Source organism: Panthera onca, chromosome D2 (genome assembly GCF_046562875.1).
Source record: "Panthera onca isolate mPanOnc1 chromosome D2, mPanOnc1 haplotype 2, whole genome shotgun sequence".
Classification (NCBI taxonomy): domain Eukaryota; kingdom Metazoa; phylum Chordata; class Mammalia; order Carnivora; family Felidae; genus Panthera; species Panthera onca.
Genome location: NC_138349.1, coordinates 3057501 through 3074014, shown reverse-complemented (window position 1 = coordinate 3074014; position 16514 = coordinate 3057501). Strand labels below are relative to the sequence as shown.

Here is a 16514-nt window from a genome sequence, read left to right as displayed (position 1 = left end):
TCTCGCCCGGTGTTTCCCACTCTCAGCAGTCACTAATCTATTTTCTGTTTTTGTGATTTGCGTACTCTGGATGTTGCATATAAATGGAAACTTGGTTTTTGGGGATCAGCTTCCTGCACTTAAGCATAATGTTTTCAGGGGCGCCTGGGTGACTCAGCCCATTGAGCGTCCGGTTTCGGCTCAGTCATGATCTCACGGTTCATGGGTTCGAGCCCCGCATCGGGCTCTGTGCTGAAAGCTCGGAGCCTGGAGCCTGCTTCAGATTCTGCGTCTCCTTCTCTCTCTGCCCCTCCCCCACTTATACTCTGTCTCTCTTTCAAAAATGAGCAAACATTAAAAAAATAATAAAAAACATCATGTTTTCAAAGTTCATCTGTGTCCCCTTTACAACTGAATCATGTTCCAATGTGTGGGCACACCACAATTTTAAAATCCATCCGTAACGGACTTTTGGGTTATTTCTACCTTTTGGCTATTATGGTTATGCTGTTGTAAACATTCGTGTGCACAGTCTGTGTGTCAACGCAGAGTTCGTGTCCCTCGGGTATGTAACTAGGAATGGAAATCCTGGGCCACAGGGGGAGGGCTTAACCCTCCGAGAAGGTGCTGGTCTGTGGAAAGTGGCCGCTCCAGTTTCTGTACCTGCACCAGCAGCGTGAGGGGCCAGGCTGCCCTGGGACTTTGTGATTGTGGCTGTCCTGGTGGGCGTGAAGGGGCGCCTCCTTGTGGTTTTGACTTGCATTTCCCTGGTGACTGATGATGTCGAGCCTCGTTTCGTGTGCTTGTTGGCCATCGGCGAGTCTTCTGGAAAGAAATGCCCATTTCTGATCATTTGCCCTTTCAAACGGAGTCACTTGTCCTTTTACTGCCTGTGTTTGAAAGCATTCTTCACACAGTCTGGATGCAGGTGCCTCTTCAGATACATGATTTTCAAGTGGTTTCTCCCATCCCGTGGGCTATCTTTTCGCGGTCTTGATGATGTCTTGGAAACACAGATATTTTCCGTTGAGTCGAAGTTCAGCATATCTGTTGTTACTTCTGTGATTCGTGGTTTCGGTGTCGCATCTAAGATGCACACCACGTCCACTGCATTGCGCACACAGTTGCCAATTCACATGACAGCCGTTGTCAAATCTGAAGCCCTGAAGACGCCCCTGTGTGTTCTCAGGGCTTCACAGTCTTGGCTCTTATGCGTAGGTCTTTGATCTGCTTTGGAGTTACTTTTTGTATACGGTGTGAGGTAAGATCCACTTCTGTTCTCTGTGTGTGGCTCTCCAGTTGTCCAGCACTGTTTGGTGAAGAGACCGTTCTTTTCCCCTTGAATGGCCCTGGTACCCTTGTCAAAAATCAGTTGACCGTAAATACACAGGGTTATCTCTGGACTCCCAGTTCTACTCCACTGATCTGGATGTGCATCCACTACTACACTGGCTTGATTTCTTTCTTTCTTTCTTTCTTTCTTTCTTTCTTTCTTTCTTTCTTTTTCTTTTTCTTTCTTTTTCTTCCTTCCTTCCTTCCTTCCTTTCCTTTCTTTCCTTCTTTCTTTCTTTTCTTTCTTTCTTTCTTTCTTTTTTTCTTTCTTTCTTTCCTTCCTTCCTTCCTTCCTTCCTTTCCTTTCTTTCCTTCTTTCTTTTTCTTTCTTTTCTCTTTTCTTTCTTTCTTTTCTCTTTTCTTTCTTTCTTTCCTTTCTTTCTTTCTTTCTTTTTTCTTTCTCTTTTCTTTCTTTCTTTTCTTTCTTTCTTTCTTTCTTTCTTTCTTCCTTTCTTTCTTTCTTTCTTCCTTTCTTTCCTTCCTTTCCTTCCTTTCTTCCTTTCTTTTCTTTCTTTCTTTCTTTCTTTCTTTCTTTCTTTCTTTCTTTCTTTTCTTTCTTTCTTTTCTTTCTTTCTTTTCTTTCTTTCTTTCAGTTTTGAAATCAGGAAGTGGAGTCCTCCGACTCTGTTGTTCTTTTATGAGAGGGTCTGGTTGTTCTGGGTCCTGTGCCGGTACCATATGAATTTTAGGATCCGCTCGTTGGTTTCTAGAAAAAGCCAGTGGTGGTTCTGACAGGGGTTGCATCGAATCTGTAGACCATTGAATCTGCAGCTGGGAAACATTGTCATCCTGACGATACTGTCTTCCAATGGTGAACATGCGGTGTTTTCCCATGTATTTAGGTCTTTAATTCCTTCCGATAATAAAACCATGGGTCTTTTCGAAAGCCGCTTGAGTGCATCAGAACAGCTGATCTTCTCAGAGTGCCTGCTCTACCAACTCCCTGCGAGAGCAAAGTGCAGAGGCCCCACCTCGTCCAACAGTTTGGCGGAGGGGAGCAGGTTTGGGTTCTGTTCTACCCCGTAGCAGCCTCCTGCCTCCCGCAGGCCTCGGCCCTCAGCAGCCTGCCCAGGCAGATGGGTGCTCGTCACCCCATCTCCTTGCTCCTTCGGTTCAGAGGGCTTGGGTGTTCTCCTGACGTTGGTTTTAAGCAGCCCCTGGTCGCAGCCAGGGAGCCCTGCCTCAGGGTGCCCTGCCATCCTGACTGGCACTCCTACACGTGTAAGAGGGAGTCATTTGATATAGCACACGTATGTCCACTGCTCTCAGCTCAGCTTCCTGCATTGCTGTGGCACCTGTGTTACAGATCAGGTGACCACACACATATGGATCTGTTTCCGGACTGTATTTCATGAAGTTATTTGTCTTGTCTTGCCTTCATACCAAACTGTATTACTTACTATGGCCTAAGAGACCTTGTTTGGGTAGTGTTAGGGACTCTGAATACTTATCTCCCCAGATCCATATGTTGAAGCCCTCCTGCCCCCCCTCCCCAGCAGTGCGATGATATTTGGAGATGGACCTTTGGGAGGTGATTAGGTTTAAATGAGATCATGGGGGTGAGCCCCCTGTGATGGGAGTCGTGCCCTATAGGAGCTGAAAGCCCTTCTTCTGTCTGTATGTGAGCACAGGGAGAAGGCAGCTGCCCACAAGCCAGGGAGAGGGCCCTCACCAACAACCACACCTGTCGGCACCTTGTTCTTAGACACCCAGCCTCCAGAACTGTGAGTGTTCAAGCTTCCCACTCCCTCCCCGTCGCCTTGGCTCCTCTTGGGTCATTGCGTTCCTGTGTAAACTTCTGAATCAGCTTATCAGCTTCAAGTAAAGAGCCTACTGGAATTTGACATTGAGACTGAGTCTTTGGTCATTTTAGGGAGAATCGGCATCTTTGCAACACGTGATCTAACAATCCATGAATATGGTATGTGCCTCCACTTAGGAAGATTTTAGAAATTTCTCAACAATCGTGTGGTTTCCTGGGCAGACATCTTGTACAACATTGGTAGCTTTCTTCTTGGGTATTTGGCATTTTTTATGGTAATATAAATGGTATTAGTTTTTAAAGTTCCGTTAACTGTGATGGTTGTAGAAATATGGTTGTTACGTTGACCTTGCATTCATCAGTCATGCTAAATTTCACTCACTGAATTTAATGCTTTTTAAGTTCTTTTGGATTTTCTTACGACGCTGATTTTAAAATAAGTTTTCTCCCTCATTTGGTCAGAAATTGTTTGGTTGCTAGCAGCAGAAATCCCTTCGAGGGAGTTCAAATAAAAGTGAGGTCAGAATCAGGCCCAGGGGATGCTGGGAAAGCCGGGAGCAGGGAGTCCAGCCGGACTTTGTGGAAATCTCTCCCTCGGGCTCCACCTCCCTGTGAGCCTGTGGCACTGGGCCACGCACCTCTGGGCACCCGTCCTCAACCCGGCCCTCTCTGATCGTCGACCAGCTTCCAGGTCTCTGACCACCTGTGGCACCAGTCTCAGCTGTACTTCCATGGGGCTTTGCAACACGGTTGACCCCGGCACCTCCAGTGTGGTATGCACGCTTCCTCCCCCCAGCTGCACCGACCGTTGGTCCCTCTAGAACTTTACTATTTTTTCCAAATATATATTATTGTATAATATTATATATATTATACATTTGCTTTTTTGCCTTCTCTTGATCTAGAAATTGGCAATTTTGAATTATGTTATATGTACATTATTATCTGCCTGCTTCACCTTAATTTTATGCCATTAGTTTATTTTATACCATTTCATTAAATATACTTTAACAGCGTGATCTTAATGGCTTAGTAGAATATATAATATTCATTTTACAGCTATATCATAATTCAGTTAATGATTGTTATTTTAAGGTATTTGGGTCCTTCCTGGGTTTTTAAGTACATATTTACTGCAGCGAATAAGCTTGTGCTTAAAGTCTTGCCTCATCTCTGATTATTTCCTTAAGATTGATTCCTACCAGTGGAATTAGTGTGTCAAAGGATATGAACATTGTTAAGTCTCTTGATATAACGTCGAATTGATTTCTAGAGGGTTGTACCCACTCACTCCTCTATCGACAACTCTGAGAATGCCCATTTCTCCACCAGTAGGATTGAGATTAGCTTGTAAGTAAAATCTTTTCTAATTTAATAGATGAAAAAAAATTATTCTCATTATTTTGATGTGCATTTTTGAGTAAGGTTGACTATATTTTCCTAAGCTTATCCATCATTTGTGTTGTTCCCTTGTGAACCGACTGTGAATTTCGCCTGTTTTTCTTCAGGGTATCTAGTCTTATTGATTTGCAGAAGCTCATTGTATATTGAGATGTAAACCCTTTGTTGTAATTGTTGCAAGTTTCTCTCTGTCTCTACTGGTGGCCCCGGGCCCGCACCGGCCTCGGCTCTGCTGGCCCATAGTACCAGTGCAGGGCTCGGTGTCTCGTGGATGGAAACACAAGTTTCCGGCTTCATCAGAGCTAGTGAGTCGCACCCCACTGTCAGGGTCTGAGTGAGGGTCTGTCCACGGTCCCAGTATCAGCACAGCAGTGGGCGTGGTCTGACGGGGCGGGGGCGGGGGATGCCCATGCACCCCTCTGACATTCATTTCTTTTCTGGCCAACACCTCCGACTTCCTTGTGGCTCATTCAGACCCTGCTAGCCAAACCATTAGGGACCATCTTTCCCTCTGCTTCCTCATCCTGCCCCTCAGTCGCCCATAACAGAAGCTTTTGCTAAGCCCAGGCTGGGGTGGGGGAGTTGGCCGAGGACTTACAGCCCAGTCCTCTGGCCCTGCCTCCTGGGGGCCTGCCTCAGTGCCCCTTCCTGTCCCCCTCCTGTCCCTGCACCACGTGAATGACTCCTGCACTCAGCCCCTCTGCCCCTGGTTACACTGCAGATGCCGTGTGGACCCCAGGGGCACCCAGTGTGCACAGAGACATCTGAGCCTCAGGGGATGGGGGCCGGACAGGCCACTTCCCAGCTTCTGGCCTGGCTGGGTCAAGCCCTGAGTGCAGCACATGTCCTTCCCGAGGTTGGAACTCCCCAGGGGGCACGGTGGCTCTCTTCCCTCCAGATGGTCAGTGTCTCTCTCGCTTTCTGCCCCCACCCCCTCCCTGCAGGTGTCGGCAACCTCAGTTAGTGGAAAGAGCAGGGTTTGGAGACTAGAAACTTCTTTAGACTCTGGCCCTGGTCCTTCCAGCCTTGTGACTTCAGGCTGGTCATGTCACCTCTCCAGACCACAGTTTTGTCACCTAAGAGGAGGAACCGGCCCCATGGGATTGCTAAAATGACCTACAAACCCCCAGGTCCAGCAGGTGTTGGGGGGGGCGGGGAGCGGTGGCTAAAATGACCTTCAAACCCCGAGGTCCAGCAGGTGTTGGGGGGGGGGGTGGCTAAAATGACCTACAAACCCCAAGGTCCAGCAGGTGTTGGGGGGGCGGTGGCTAAAATGACCTACAAACCCCCCCAGGTCCAGCAGGTGTTGGGGGGGCAGTGGCTAAAATGACCTACAACCCCCCCCAGGTCCAGCAGGTGTTGGGGGGGTCGGTGGCCAAAATGACCTACAAACCCCCCAGGTCCAGCAGGTGTTGGGGGGGTCGGTGGCCAAAATGACCTACAAACCCCCCAGGTCCAGCAGGTGTTGGGGGGGCGGTGGCTAAAATGACCTACAAACCCCCCCAGGTCCAGCAGGTGTTGGGGGGGCGGTGGCCAAAATGACCTACAACCCCCCCCAGGTCCAGCAGGTGTTGGGGAGGGCGGTGGCCAAAGTGACCTACAACCCCCCCCAGGTCCAGCAGGTGTTGGGGGGGGGTGGTGGCCAAAGTGACCTACAAACCCCCCCCCCAGGTCCAGCAGGTGTTGGGAGGGCGGTGGCCAAAATGACCTACAAACCCCCCCAGGTCCAGCAGGTGTTGGGGGGGGTGGTGGCCAAAGTGACCTACAACCCCCCCCAGGTCCAGCAGGTGTTGGGGAGGGCGGTGGCCAAAGTGACCTACAAACCCCCCCCCAGGTCCAGCAGGTGTTGGGGGGGCGGTGGCCAAAATGACCTACAAACCCCCCCAGGTCCAGCAGGTGTTGGGGGGGGTGGTGGCCAAAGTGACCTACAACCCCCCCCAGGTCCAGCAGGTGTTGGGGAGGGCGGTGGCCAAAGTGACCTACAAACCCCCCCCCCAGGTCCAGCAGGTGTTGGGGGGGCGGTGGCCAAAATGACCTACAACCCCCCCCAGGTCCAGCAGGTGTTGGGGAGGGCGGTGGCCAAAGTGACCTACAAACCCCCCCCCAGGTCCAGCAGGTGTTGGGGAGGGCGGTGGCCAAAATGACCTACAAACCCCCCAGGTCTAGCAGGTGTTGGGGGGGGAACGGTGCTTGTGTGCTGTCCAGAAATGTGTGGCATACTCAACTCACTTCAGAGATTACATTTTAAAAGGGTGTCTCCAAGGAATCTTGAGTCAGGAATGATGTTCACTTTCCTCCTGAAGTTGTGCCTACCCTGACCTTGCCCTGGGCTGGGCCTGGTGCCCAGCATAGGATGAGAGGTTGAGGAGGGCACGGCTGTGTCTTGTCCTCAGGAACCTCGAAGTCCACCCAGCGTATGATGGGAGAGCCCCTGGGAGGCCAGCAGCAGGTGGCCTTGGGTAGCTCCCAGGTTGGGGGGCACACGGGGAAGGCCTCCCTCAACTGGCCTGACAGAAAGGGGAGACCTCGCCCTGGAGCGAGCATTTGGGCTCAGAACGGATGGCTGAGTAGGAATTGGCCAGGTATCACCGTGGCCCCAGATCACCAGCTGTTGGTGGATAAGGCCTGGACACTCCCTGGGGCGCCGTGCAGGTGTGGCCCAGAGCCGGTTCGGGACGTGGGTGGGTACGAACCAAAACTTCCTACGCTGCCAAGAGAAAGTGTCTCGTGGGCCATGAGTGGCTCACGAGTGCAGACCTAGAAATCACCGTGAGTCCCCGGGTTAAGCCACGGCTGGCTTCCGAGTTCAGCGGTGCCGGCTCCTGACGGGGGTTCCCTTCGCCAGACCTGGGCGGGGGCAGAGTCAGAACGGCGTGAGTCTGCTCCCGTCTGTCCCCGGGCCAGGGGCTGGGAGCTGTGTGCACACTGGCTCCCAGCGCCGGACTGGCAACTTGCTCTCTGTGAAACTGGGAAATGACAAATGACCAAAAAATCAATTTGTAATCTGATTGGAGGTTTCTGATTTCCTCTGATGAGTTTAAATTTCATTAAAAGCAACCTTATTCCAACATAAAAGGAATCCTTGAAGGGTAAAACGGGGGATTGTCTCACCGAGCATAAAGCCTCCCGACTCTTTTGTGTGATGTATTCATCGCATTAATTGTGAGGGCCAACCTGCCGTGTCTGTTGGAAGCTGTGCTGTTATCAGGGCCCGGGATCGGCCGGGCGCGCTCAGAGCACAAGGACTCACATTCAAAACTCGCTCTTTGGCGTATTGGCACTTGAGTTATCAACAACTCTTCTTATCTGCTGGGAGGGGGCTCGCGGCTCGGGGGGACAGAAGCCGCTACAAATCGCCACCCTGGCCGCCCCTCTGCATTCTCCTAATCGTATGTATTCTCTGGAAAAAAATGATCATCACGGCCTCTTGTCTTGATGAGAAATTGACATTTTCGGAGGACTTCTCTGGGCGCTCCGAGCGAGGAGATAAGGCCGAGTTGTTTTAAAGGAGAGTGGCCCGTCTTTCCTTTCAGGGGCCCTCTCTCTTGCTCTCAGTGACCCACTTGATGAGTATGGATTTCGCGAGGCCTTTTTCAGCATTTGAACTATAAAAGGTTCAGAATGACACCACCCCTTATAGACAAAAGATAACCTTGCCCTTTGAATATATTGATTCTTTATTAACTAGGCTGTTTAATGCAATGAAATGAGGCATTAGACGGAAGCCCATTTCAAGTGCTTTGAATAATCTTTAAAAGCTTGAAAGACCTTAAAAGGCGGCCTGACAATAATTGGCATACATCTGGAGAGAATGCGGTTCCTGCTTCTGATTCGAAACACAAACATGAAACAATTTCTCCCCAGGTTGTAGGGCCCGGGGAGCCGGCCCTGGGGAGGCGGCCCTCCCCACCCACCCCCCCCCGCCACCCCCCTCCCCCCCGCCCCCTGCCCAGGCTGGCACTTCTGGCACCGCTCAGAGTGAGGGAGGAGGGGACTCTGGCCCCCAGCCCCACCCCCAGCACCTTGGGAAGGAGCCCAGGGGGAGGCGGGAGGGGGGGCGGCCTGCAGCCTTGTGCCCCCTGAGCCTCCTTTTCTTTGCTGTCTCTTTAAGGCTGAAACAAGAATGCAGTCAAAGGAACCTGACTGTCAGTGACAGGAGAAAAAGGTATTCACAAGTTTCTTTATGTTTTGAATAATTGTTTCCTGTTTTGCTCAGCAGAACAAGTAATTAAGATGACATTTGTGAGTACTAATTTGGATCACACTTATGTGTATGTGTTACAGAGCTGCAAGCCAAAACATGCAAAACCAGCCTTTCATTGAGGAGAAAATGAAAAATACAGAATGAAATGAAGGGGAGTCTCAAGAACTTGCAGAAGCCGAGCTTCCTGTGCAAATGAGAAGCCCGGGGCAGATGGCGCCCTCATTATCCTCGTTATCGTCGGTGCCCATGCTGGTGGATGCAGACCGGCCGCAGTGCAGAGGGTCCGCTTTCCCGCTGCCGTGGACCCGGAACCGCTTGGTGGCATCCCAGGTGGGACCTCGGCCGGCACCGCCATCTGGTGCCCTGGTGCCTGCCCGCCCGTCCAGAGCCCAAAGCCGGTTCTCGCCCCAGCGGGGCCCGGCGGTGGGGGTGGAGGGAGGGGGTGTGTACCCAAGCTCTTGCCCTCTACCTGCCGGCGCCCTCCAGTTCCAAAGCAGAGGCGGGGGGGGGGGGGGGGGCCAGGGGGGGGGGGTGCAGTCTCGAGGTTGGTTATACGCCACCGTGCCTGACACAGGGTCACGTACAGACATTTGAGTGCAACATACGTACAGACGGCCCCTCCGGGGACCGGAGCCCTAAGAATTTCTCTGTGCAGGTTACAAGAGTGGTTTAAGGACTGATAACTTTGTAGAAGGTGGTTCTACGAATCACTTTTACCTCAGCCAAGACACAGCCCTGGGGCCCAGGTGTCAAAGGAACACCCACCCCACCCCCACCCCAGTCAATATCTGCACGCGCTGTGCCACTCATTTTAATCAAAACAGATAAAATTACCCAAAGTGAAATTCACAGACAAGAAATACTTTAATTAAATATTGTGTAAAATGAACATTTTTATACAGTTAAATATCTGAAAAAATGTACAGATAAAACAATCTTATTGTAGGGTCTTTAACAGTAAAATCTACCATTTAGTGAAGCGCTCAATTTTGAGACCATGAAGCGATGAGGGGCATTGACTAATCTAAAACACAAACCGAGTGCAGGGATGAGGAGACTTGCAAACGTTCTTAACATGTACACGTGAGCTTGTTTTTAGATCAAACCCTTACTTATACAAAATAAAACGGAGGCAATTTAGTTCCAAAGTGACTTCTCAGGCTTTTCCACGTAGCTAAGCCTTAGCCGTCGGAGGGCCGGACCGTGACCCGCTGACCACTGGGGACGTTCTGCTCATTTAGTCCCTCGAATGAGCACTTTCCTAAGTTGTGCATGGTTGTGTGTGTGTGTGTGTGTGTGTGTGTATTTTGTCAAAGTTTTTTAAAGTCCTTCCTTTTGGTTTTAAATCTGATTTCTGCTGCAGTTTGCAAAACAGTTGCTGTGCTGTGTGAAGCATTTAATGCAAAGGGAAAAGAACCCTCTGGTGTCACTGCGGGTTTGGCACTAAGAGGCACAGGATCTTGAGGAGGTCATTTCGGTTTAAAAAGGACAGACAGGTCTGACCACAAAATACATATATATATTATATAATATAATATATATATGTAATTAAAAAAAAAACAGTTTAAAAACCAGCGGTGATTTTGGTCCCCCCACCCACCCCCCCAAAACCTCTCTGATTCCTAGGTGGGCCTGGGAGGGCACAGAACACAGCAGAATCAGACGCGGGAAGGAGCGACACATCGCAACAGCAGGTTTGTGCTTTTGTGTGTGTGTGTGTGTGTGTATGTGTAGACACCCTAATCTCCAAATGAAATCGTAACAGTTGTGTTGTAAGCCTGTGATAAAATAGCACAAAGGTTCTTTAAAGAAGTCCACTTTTAAGGCATCAGAGAAGTTAATGTGGCAAACATTTTAATTAAAACATCAGAAGTAAATTTTATTTTAAACTTTAGGCCTCTGAATTTTTCCAGTAAACACAGTTCAGCTATGTGGCAAAGTCGTGGGTGGCAGCTAAAATGACTTTTTACATTCTACAGAAAAATAAGGACACAGCCCCAAACGGTGTCCCCTCTTCACGGCTGTTCCACATGCACGAAATCTACTAGGATTTTCACAGCCGAGTGGCACCGTTTTTGTGTTGACTATACAACAACCTTTGTTTTCAAAAGTATTTGTTCAGATAACTTAAAAATAATATAAAAATAAACAATGAATTTGACTTTTCCTCAAAATAAAAAAAGAAGAAAGAAAAAAAAAAAAGGATGGGAAGTCTAAACAAAAGCAAATCTTTGAAGTACAAATGAAATTCCAGGACACCGGTTCACTTTAACAAAGCAGATCAGAGAGACAGCTCTTGGCTTAACGGTGTTCCTAACACCGGGCCATGATCAAAAACCGATACAGACAGGAAAAAGAAAACGGCGGTAAAAGCAATGTACAAAATCTCAAAGATAAATACAATATTTATAATCGATATGTTACAAAAGAAAGTCCCTTAGCAACTGTAAGTGTTCATGGAAAAGTGTTGAATGGAGACCATTTTATTCCTTATGAGACACATAAGGAAGAAAACGTGTTTTTTCTAAATATTTAAGTGGATCTGAAAAAAATTCAAGACAAGTGTATAAATATTTAGCTACAACTTTGGCAAAATCACAAAAGTCTACAATTTTATAACCACATACAAAACACATTAGGGAAGAAGGAGCTAGAAGTCAAAAGGACAACTTCTGGTACAAGAAACATGGACCTCACAGTAGCCTAAGAATGCAATAGTATACAGTGCTAGCAAAAGTTGAAAAAATGTTGCAGATCACACTTGCTTAACAGGAAGTTCTAGCGGTGGGAGAAGATTTCAACCAACAGACAGTAGCATTTTTTTTTTTTCTGTCAGTGTGCTTGTTGAAGGCAAGAGAATTCAATATCAAAGTTACAATTTCTAACTACAATAAGTTACAAAGTTTCATTTCATTAAGATGAAGGTAAGCAATGATAAACCCTCCCTCCCTCCCTGCCACCCGAATTCAAGTCCTCCTTCCTTCCAGTTCGATGGCTCACGCCTCCTTGGCCCCCTTTTTTTTTTTTCACCACAAAAAAATATTTCACATTATAGAGATACACAACCATTGTGAATCTAAGTATGAGCACAGAAAAATGGTCGGAGGCATTTTTCATCAGTGTTTCATGATAATCAAAATGGTGCATTCACAAAGTTTCTCCCAACACATAGCAAGTACTAGACATAGCCAAGACGGAGTCAGAAACTTTATACAAAATAGGCGTCACTTTGTTTTCCTTAGTCTTCAGATCTGAGAAATGTGAAAATATGAGAAAAGTTCAGTCAATAAAATGGAATTGTTCATGAAGAAGTAGGCTGTTTGCATGTTGCTTCTTAATAGTTTAAATAAAATCTTTAAACAAAGTCTTTTGTAGCGTCTCCGCGGCTGCTGACAGCTTGAAGATCACGGTCTCCAGCAGCAGGCCCTCTACGCTAAACGTGTCCCCTGAAGTCCGTCGTGGTGCCGGGTGCTGCGGAGGGGGGAGCGAGCCCCTCACATTGGCGGGACTACCAGCCCAGACATAGCTGAAAGAGAGAGGCGGCAGGTTACTCTTGCGGCCGGGCGGCCTTCGCCGTGGGTGCACGTGCCTTCCGTTAACCAGGCTCGGTTAAGGTGCTGGGGGGGGGGGGGGGGGGATCTACTTCATGGGACCGGGGTACGTGTGGGGACAAACGCCCCCCACGACCTTCCACGCTGCAGCCCCTCCTCAAAGACTCCCTGGGGGGGTGGGGGGGGTGGGGGGAAGGGCTGCCGCCTCCCCCGCGTCTCGGTGGCTCGTTTACAGCAGACGGAGGCCCCGGACTCCCCAGAGGCCACCTCTGTCGACAGATGTGAACCAAGCCGGTCACTTCTGTGACGCCAGCCAGGGCTGGCCTGCAGGCCCGGTGGGACCCAGGCTCTGCGCTCGCTCCCTCTGTGAAAAGCGGAGGGGCCTGGACTTCCCCTCCGCCTTGAGCCCTTGCCTCTGACCACCTGCTGATTGGTCCATATCGTAATGGTGAGTCTCAGGCTCTCCAAGAGCAAAGCCGCTCACAGCCCAGCTGCCCTGCGATCTCAAGGCCGAGGCCCCGAAGAGACCCAAGTCACAGCCCCACCTCAGGGGGGCTCTTTTTCTCCTCCTCTACGAGTAAGAAACTTGGTGCTAAAAGGCCAAGCACGGCTGACACCTTCCAGTGAACTCCTGGCACGAATAGAATTTAAAATCTTTTAACTTTAGCGTTGTTTAATTTTTGTCAGAATGATCACGCTCGTTAATTTACGTATAACGTATCGATACATTCGTTCACGGGGTGATGTGAGCTTCAATTTCCCAGTTCATCAATTTGCACAGCATTCATTCCTCTCCGACTCACCGTTACAACATTATGGTTCGGCAGGCCCGTGTGCACACCCCGCGCGGGTGGTGCCGTCCTCCCGTGGGCCTCCGCACCGTGTGGACGGTGGACGGGCCGTGGCCCCCCGGCCACCTGCCTCTCAAGCAGCTCTGGGCCGCGGGCCGGTCGGCGGCGCACGGGGCCTGGGCGTCCCTCTCATACGACTAAGATGTTGGGAACACAATTATTTCAAATCACGGATACCTTTCCAGTTCCTTTTTTGAGCATTAGTTCATCAAAGTGAAATATGCCACCGACTTCACAAAAGGGCCAGTTTGTCTTCTCCACGGTAGCGTCCTCAGCACCCAGCAGAGAGCCTGGCACATAGTAGGCGCTCAGTAAATACTGGTTGAATGGATTCATTTTTTTAAAGGAGTAACTGGATTTGACTTTCACCGGGAGGAGCATATACCAAAGGAGGTGTCTGAAAGAGGCCAGACGACGGCCACTTAATTCAGTGCCTGTGGCCCCAGTGAGTCACAAAGAGCCACGCGGTGAGAGCACGAGGTCTAGGGGCACTCACGTGGCCCACCCGCCGCACACCTCGCAGGCCACCGTGCGGCCTATGCTGCCCGGAGGGACCCAGCCCTGGGCAGGCACTGGGTGCCTGCTCCACGTGGCCCCGGCCGTGGGCAGCTGCGTCCACGGGATGCCTCCCCCTGCCCCCGGGACCAGCCCTTCTCCCTCCTGAGCGTGTGAGAGGCCTCGCCTAGACAATCCAACTCCCCCCACCCCCCACCCCGGTGGTCACGCATGCACGGCACCGATCTCGGTGCACCCCTTTCCGAGGACCGCACGGCCCGCCGGCCCCAGGTCTGCCGCGCCAGGCTGAGAAGGCAGGCTGGGACTCGGGACGCAGCGAGCGTGCCGGCTCTGAGCCGGGCCCCGCGGGTGACCGCGGGCCCCGCCGTCCCCAGCCTGAGGCCGTCACGCCGCCCGTGGGCCAGGGGGCCGCAAGCCCAGGCGCCACGGGCAGGGCGCACCCTGCTCTCACTTGGCGGGCGCCAGCCGTGAAGGCCCGTTTGCCGCGTGGACGTCCACCACGACCCCCAAGCGGTTCCCCTTTCCTGAGGGCAGGGGCGGCTTTACCACGAGGACGCCGCGGGTTAGGTTGGAAGCAGGAGGGAACGGTTTTCTTCCACCAGGGTCTGTGTTACGGGTGGGGGTGCGCGAGCGGGTGTCGCTTCTGCCGAGACCGGGAGGGGCACGCGGCATCGCGGCCACCAGAGGAGAGCATGCCTGGGGGCGGGGGGGCGGGGCGGGGGGGGGGGGGCCGGAGGAAGGGCCGGGGCGCCGCCCCTCACCTTGGAGTCCGTTCCCGTTGGCGCTGGTGCAGGAGGGAGGAGGAGAAGCTTGGGGCCGGACCACGGGCGCGAAGGCGCTCTTTTGTTTCACTGCAGAGATGACATTGGCAGGTGAGAATGAGAAAATGCCGTGGGTACCGCTACAGTTTGAAGGGAGGGTGACCGAAGAGGCTGCCACGGTGGGGCTGGACGGCACTACTGTAACAAAGCAAACAGGGTCAGGACGCACGGCGCCGGCACGGCAACACCACGCAGGGAGGGGGCTGGCGGGGCCTCGCCCGGGACGCCGCGGCCCAGCGGGGCAGGGGCGACCCGCTGCCGGCTCGGCCGCTCTCTGGATGCCAGGCGAACTCTCGGGGGGACGGGGAGGGGGGGGGGGGGCGCGGGGGGGGGGGGGCGGGGCTCTGGCTTCCCCGCCGGGCGGCCCCCGTTTCGCTTCCGATTTGGCTCGGGTTCCCGGTGCGGCCTCGCGGGGCCCCACCGCCGGCCAATGTGCCGCCGCCACGTGGACCCCCAGCCTCCAGAGCCACCCTCCCTTTTGGTCTGGCAGCTCACATCCCAGGACAGCCAAGCAATATGCACACATTCGACGTGGTGGGTGAACACGAATCCGTGTGACGACAAAACAGACACTTACTGCCGTAGGGAGAGTTAGCGGAGGAGCCATTAAGAAATCCAGGCGAGCCCGGGACCCCTAGATTGGCCATGGCGCCACTTCCATATCCATTCATGCTAGTGCTGACTGTGTTGTAATTGGACTGCTGGGGAGTACTGCTGGGGACGTAGCCTCGCGGGGACACGCTGCTTGTATTGCGACTGTAGCCGACTGTTGAAACCCCCCCCCCGGCCAAAAATAACGTTATTATCAGGCAGAGACACTCGGGGGGGGTCTCCCCGCGAATCCGTACCACATGCTCCACACCGTCAAGCGAGCTCACGCTCGACGCCAGCCCCAGCGCCTCGCGCCAGCTCGGGCGACCTCGCCGCGCCAACCCTGCCCCGGCGCCTGCTCGCCGGGCCCGGCTCCGGGTCTCCGTTGGCTTCGACAGCCGGCCGAGCGCGCTTCGATCTAGCCGTCAGCGGCTTCCAGGATTCTCCTTAGAAGCAATTACCGACAGCCTGGATTCGCGGGCCGTCCCCCCACACTACGTGAACTTTCGGCCTCCGCAGGCCTTCAAATGCCATGGCTGACAGCGAGAGCTTGTCTGTGGCCGCAGCTCCCCAGGAAGGGCTGTTTTGGGGTCTTCGTTCTTACGGTTACCATTTCTGCGCGTGTGGGGGAGGGGTGGGGAGCGGCAGCCTCGTTCCCGCCGCGGGAGAGGGGCGGCCAGCAGGAGAGGGGTTTTCTGAGACTGCTGCCTGCACGGATTCTCAAGAGGAGACCTAAACAAGGCGCCCAGAACCGGCTCACGCGACAAGGCCCTGCGGCCCGCGGCGGCCCGGCCGGGCCACCGCGTGATGGGGGAAGGTGCGCTGCGGGCAGGGGGGCGGGGGGGGGGGGGGGAGCTTCTCTCCCCTCGCTGGTTCCGGGCCCCCACCCGTGCAGCATATCCGAGAAGGGTCCCCTCCGCTTCCTATGCCACAGCTGCCCGTGGCTGCTCCCAGCCTCTCAAGGAAACGTCTAGCAAAGACCGGGGCAGCTGAGTGGCAGGAGGGACACTTGCAGCAATTAGCTCTGGGCTCTGGGCGCCCCGTGGCGCGAGGACCTCGCGGCAGAGAAGGGAGCGCGGCAGGCCTTCCCGCCGCACCCAGGCCGTGGGCAGCTGGCTGTGTCTGGGCAAGGGGGCCACCCTTGCTCGGCCGCGTACCTTGGTCATTGGCTTGCGACGTCTCCGAGACGTTAACGGCTAGCTGGCTGCTGAAGGAGTTCACGCCCATCATGCCCGTGTGCGCGGGAGTGTTGCCCAGGGTGGGGATCTGGTTGTGATTGCGGGGGACGCTGTAAAGCGCCTCGGCGATGTCTGCTGCCCGCTTCAGGATGATCTCCTAGGGCAGGAGGGGAAGTGCGCGTTCTGCCCCAAGCTCCCGGGTGGCGCTGGGGAGCACCGCCCCCCACCCCCACCTTGTCCCCCGCCCCGCCCCCGCCAAGGCCAAATAACCGTGACCAAAGCTCTTCTGTAGTTACAACTTCCCTTAGGAAAATAATCTAACGGTGCT

At 52.9% G+C, this 16514-nt stretch overlaps 1 protein-coding gene and 1 long non-coding RNA gene across 11 annotated transcripts in view; one reads left to right on the top strand and one right to left on the bottom strand.

Moving 5' to 3' along the window:
- LOC132684752 (uncharacterized) overlaps positions 1-12139 on the top strand; it is a 57923-nt gene extending 45784 nt beyond the window's left edge. The window contains exons 6-8 of the long non-coding RNA XR_013550604.2: positions 8586-8639; positions 8759-9008; positions 12054-12139. This is a non-coding gene — a long non-coding RNA (uncharacterized LOC132684752). The remainder of the gene's footprint in view (positions 1-8585; positions 8640-8758; positions 9009-12053) is intronic.
- EBF3 (EBF transcription factor 3) overlaps positions 10231-16514 on the bottom strand; it is a 119067-nt gene continuing 112783 nt past the window's right edge. For 2 of the 10 annotated variants that reach the window (XM_078434980.2, XM_078434981.2), the window contains exons 13-17: positions 16166-16343; positions 14995-15183; positions 14358-14555; positions 13258-13370; positions 10231-12204 (exon numbers count right to left, since the gene is read on the bottom strand). In XM_078434980.2, the coding sequence (XP_078291106.1) occupies positions 12187-12204; positions 13258-13370; positions 14358-14555; positions 14995-15183; positions 16166-16343 (696 nt within the window). In that variant the 3' untranslated portion in view covers positions 10231-12186. The remainder of the gene's footprint in view (positions 12205-13257; positions 13371-14357; positions 14556-14994; positions 15184-16165; positions 16344-16514) is intronic. The other 8 variants (XM_078434984.2, XM_078434986.2, XM_078434982.2 and 5 more) reach the window with 5 other exon arrangements.